We start from the raw sequence: 4198 nt of genomic DNA on the forward strand, positions 1-4198 counted from the left end.
CCCCGCGTCGGCGCTGAGCCCGGAGCAGCTGCCCGGCGACGGCCTCTGCTTCGTGGGCCTCGTCTCCATGATCGACCCGCCCCGGGCCTCCGTCCCGGCCGCTGTGCGCAAGTGCCGCACCGCCGGCATCCGGGTGAGCGGCGCCGGGGGCGGCTTGCAACGGGCGGGGTGCGGCGCGCGGCTTGCAACGTGCAATGCACGGATTGCAATATTCGTTGCGCGGATTATAAGGTGCAATGTGCAGTTTGCAATTTGCAATGCACAGATTGCAACGTGCAATGCACGGATTGCAAAGTGCAATGCACAGATTTCAACGTGCAATGCACGGATTGCAACATGCAATGCATGGATTGCAAAGTGCAATGCACAGATTGCAACATGCGATGAACAGATTGCAACGTGCAATGCACAGATTGCAAAATGCAATGCATGGATTGCAACGTGCAATGCACAGATTGCAACGTGCAATGCACGGATTGCTGTGTGTAATGCACAGATTGCAACATGCGATGAACAGATTGCAACGTGCAATGCATGGATTGCAAAATGCAATGCAGGGATTGCAATGGGCAATGTCCAGTTTGCAACGTGCCCTCTGCATCTCTCCCTGTCCCCTGTGTCCCCCCATGTCCCCCGTGTCCCCAGGTGATCATGGTGACCGGCGACCACCCCATCACGGCCAAGGCCATCGCGGCCTCCGTGGGCATCATCTCGGAGGGCAGCGAGACCCCCGAGGACATCGCGGCGCGGCTGCGCCTGCCCCTCGAGCAGGTCGACCCCAGGTGGGACCCCCGGGCCCCCCCCCGGGCCCCCCCGGGCCCCCCAGGACCCCCGTGTCCCCAATGTCCCCCCAGGGTCCCCAATGGCCCAATGAACCCCATGGTGTCCCCATGACCACATCCCCCATGTCCCCCAATCTCCCAATGGTGTCGCCATGTCCCAACATCCCCAACGACCCCCATGTCCCCTGTAGTGTCCCCATCTCGCCATGTCCCCAATGGCCCCATGGTGTCCCCACGGTGTCCTCTGTCCCCAGACAGGCGGCGCAGGTGCTGATGGGTGCCCATGTCCCCAGTGACCCCGTGTCCCCATGTTCTCCCAATGTCCCCAATGACCCCATGTCTCTCCATGTCCCCCATGTCCCCAATGTCCCCAATGTCCCCAGTATCCCCAGGATGTCCCCATGTCCCCATGCTGTCCCCATGTCCCCGCAGACAGGCGCGGGCGCGGGTGCTGACGGGCGCGCAGCTGCAGGACATGGAGGCCACGGCGCTGGTCGGGGCGCTCCGGAGTCACCCCGAGATCGTCTTCGCCAGGACCTCCCCCCAGCAGAAGCTGCTCATCGTGGAGAGCTGCCAGCGCCTGGTGGGGCATGGGGGGACATTGGGGACATGGAGGGACAATTGGGACACTGGGGGACAATGGAGACATTGGGGGACAACGGGGGGCATGGGGACATGGGAACAATGGGGGACATGGGGACATTGGGGACAATGGGGACACGGGGGGACAACAGGGGATATGGAGACAATGGGGGACATTGGAGGACATGGAGACATCATGGGGGAACAATGGGGACATGGGGACACAATGGGGGGACAAGGGCACATGCAGAGCCCACCCCATGTCCCCCACGCCCTCATACCCCCCATGTCCCCAACATCCCCCCCATGTTGCCCATGTCCCCCATATCCCACATGTGTCCCTTGTCCCCATGTGTCCTCATGTCCCCCATGTCCCCCCATGTTGCCCAATGTCCCCATATCCCCATTGTCCCCATATCCCCCATGTCCCCATTGTCCCCCATTGTCCCCATTGTCCCCATGTGTCCCAACGTCCCCCCATGTCCCCCCGTGTCCCCAGGGCGCCATCGTGGCGGTCACGGGCGACGGCGTGAACGACTCGCCGGCGCTCAAGAAGGCCGACATCGGCGTGGCCATGGGCATCGCCGGCTCCGACGTCTCCAAGCAGGCGGCCGACATGATCCTGCTCGACGACAACTTCGCCTCCATCGTCACCGGCGTGGAGCAGGGTGCGCGGGGGGGCGGGGGTCAGCGGGGGCACCTGGGGGCACCTGGGGGCACCGGGGTCACCTGGGTCCCCTTGGGCCTTCTTGTCCTCTTGGGTCCCTTTGGGTCCCTTTGGATCTTCCTGGACTTCCTTGGGTCCCTATGGGTCCTCTCAAGTCCGTTGGGGTCCTATGGGTCCCCTTGGGTCTTCTCTGGGTCCCCTTGGGTCTTCTTGGCCTCTTGGGTCCCCTGGGTCCTCTTGGGGTCCTATGGGTCCTCTTGGGGTCCTATGGGTGCCCTCAGGTCCCCTTTGGGTCCCTTTGGGGTCCCTTAGATCCTCTTGGGTCCCACGGGGTCTTCTTGGGGCTTCTTGGGTCGTATGAACCAGCTCCTGGACACCGTAACACGTGTGAACACGTATGTAGACCCCATAACACATATGAACACACCATAACATGTATGAACATGTATGTAGACACCATAACATGTATGAACGAGCCCTTAGACACCATAACACATATGAACATGTATGTAGACACCGTAACACGTATGAACGACTCCATAACACCTATGGGCGGCCTCATAGGCCCCACAACACGCACGGATGACTCCATCGCCCCCCGCCTGGCTCCCGGAGCCCGCGACACGCATGAACATGCACGAACACAAATGAACACGCGTGTCGCCGCCCGCCCCGCAGGCCGCCTCATCTTCGACAACCTCAAGAAGTCGATCGCCTACACGCTGACCAAGAACATCCCCGAGCTGACGCCCTACCTGGTCTACATCACGGCCAGCGTCCCCCTGCCCCTGGGCTGCATCACCATCCTCTTCATCGAGCTCTGCACCGACATTGTGCGTGTCCGGACGCCGGGGCCCCTTTCCCGGACACCTGGGCCCCTCTCCCGAACACCAGGGCCCCTCCCGGACGTCTGGGCCCCTCCCGGACGCCTGGGCCCCTCTGCCGGCAGTTCCCCTCGGTGTCCCTGGCCTACGAACGCGCCGAGAGCGACATCATGCACCTGAAGCCGCGGAACCCCCGGCGGGACCGGCTGGTCAACGAGCCCCTGGCCGCCTACTCCTACTTCCAGATAGGTGCGCCCGGACGCCGGGGCCCCTCGGGGGGCGGTTGGGGGGGTGTCCGGATGCCTGGGACCCTGCTGGGATGAGTGGGTCACTCCCGGAGGCCTGGACCCCTCCCCTAGCCCCCTGCTTCCCTCCCGGACACCTGGGCCCTTCCCCAAAACCTGGGCCCTTCCCACCCGGAGGCCTGGGCCCCTTGTGGGGGAATGTGGGTGCCCGGACACCGGGGCCCCTTCCCGGAAGCCGGGGCCCCTTCCCGGACGCCTGGGCCCTGTGCCCCGCAGGCGCCATCCAGTCCTTCGCCGGCTTCGTGGACTACTTCGTGGCGCTGGCGCAGGAGGGCTGGTGGCCGCCGCTGGTGCTGGGGCTGCGGCCGCGCTGGGAGGACATCCACGAGCAGGAGCTGCAGGACAGCTACGGGCAGCAGTGGGTGCGCGCCCCATACGTGCCCTATAGGTGCCCTATAGGTGCCCTATAGGGCGGCCCTATGGGGGCGGCCGCTGCCGGCGGAGGGAGATGCAAAGCGCGAGTGGGATGCGATTGGGTGCATGCAGAATGCATTAGCACGAATGCAGAAATGCAAGAGCGTGCATGCAAAATGCAATGAGATGCAAGCAAAATTGCAACCGCGGGCATGCAAAAATGCAACGAGGTGCCTGCAAAAACGCAAACACGTGCATGCAAAATGCAGTAGCACGAATGCAGAAATGGAAGAGCTTGCATGCAAAATTCAACTGCGTGCATGCAAAATTGCGAACGTGTGCATGCAAAATGTGATGCAGTGCGTGCAAAAATGCAACCGCGTGCATGCAAAACGCACGTGTGTGCATGCAAATATGCAAACGCATGCATGCAAAATGCAAACGCGTGCATGCAAAATGCAGCGAGGTGCGTGCAGAAATGCAAATGCACGCATGCAAACACCCCCCCCCGCGCATGCAGACGTTCGCGCAGCGCCTGCGGCAGCAGTACACCTGCTACACCGTCTTCTTCATCAGCATCGAGATGTGCCAGATCGCCGACGTGCTGATCCGCAAGACGCGGCGCCTCTCGCTGCTGCAGCAGGGGCTGCTGCGGTGCCTATGGGCGCTATAGGGGGCTGGGGG

General features: G+C 62.7%; 1 protein-coding gene across 1 annotated transcript in view; it reads left to right on the forward strand.

Annotated features, from left to right (window-relative positions):
* Window positions 1–4198, forward strand: part of ATP4A (ATPase H+/K+ transporting subunit alpha) — a gene marked incomplete at its 5' end in the record, with an annotated part of 16831 nt that overhangs the window by 10393 nt on the left and 2240 nt on the right. The window contains 8 exons of the mRNA XM_026051652.1: window positions 19–133; window positions 646–782; window positions 1215–1365; window positions 1864–2032; window positions 2710–2864; window positions 2981–3104; window positions 3377–3522; window positions 4035–4168. Coding sequence (XP_025907437.1) covers window positions 19–133; window positions 646–782; window positions 1215–1365; window positions 1864–2032; window positions 2710–2864; window positions 2981–3104; window positions 3377–3522; window positions 4035–4168 — 1131 coding nt within the window. The remainder of the gene's footprint in view (window positions 1–18; window positions 134–645; window positions 783–1214; window positions 1366–1863; window positions 2033–2709; window positions 2865–2980; window positions 3105–3376; window positions 3523–4034; window positions 4169–4198) is intronic.

The sequence above is a fragment of the Nothoprocta perdicaria genome, unplaced genomic scaffold (assembly GCF_003342845.1).
Source record: "Nothoprocta perdicaria isolate Ctin4 unplaced genomic scaffold, notPer1 scaffold_782, whole genome shotgun sequence".
Lineage (NCBI taxonomy): Eukaryota > Metazoa > Chordata > Aves > Tinamiformes > Tinamidae > Nothoprocta > Nothoprocta perdicaria.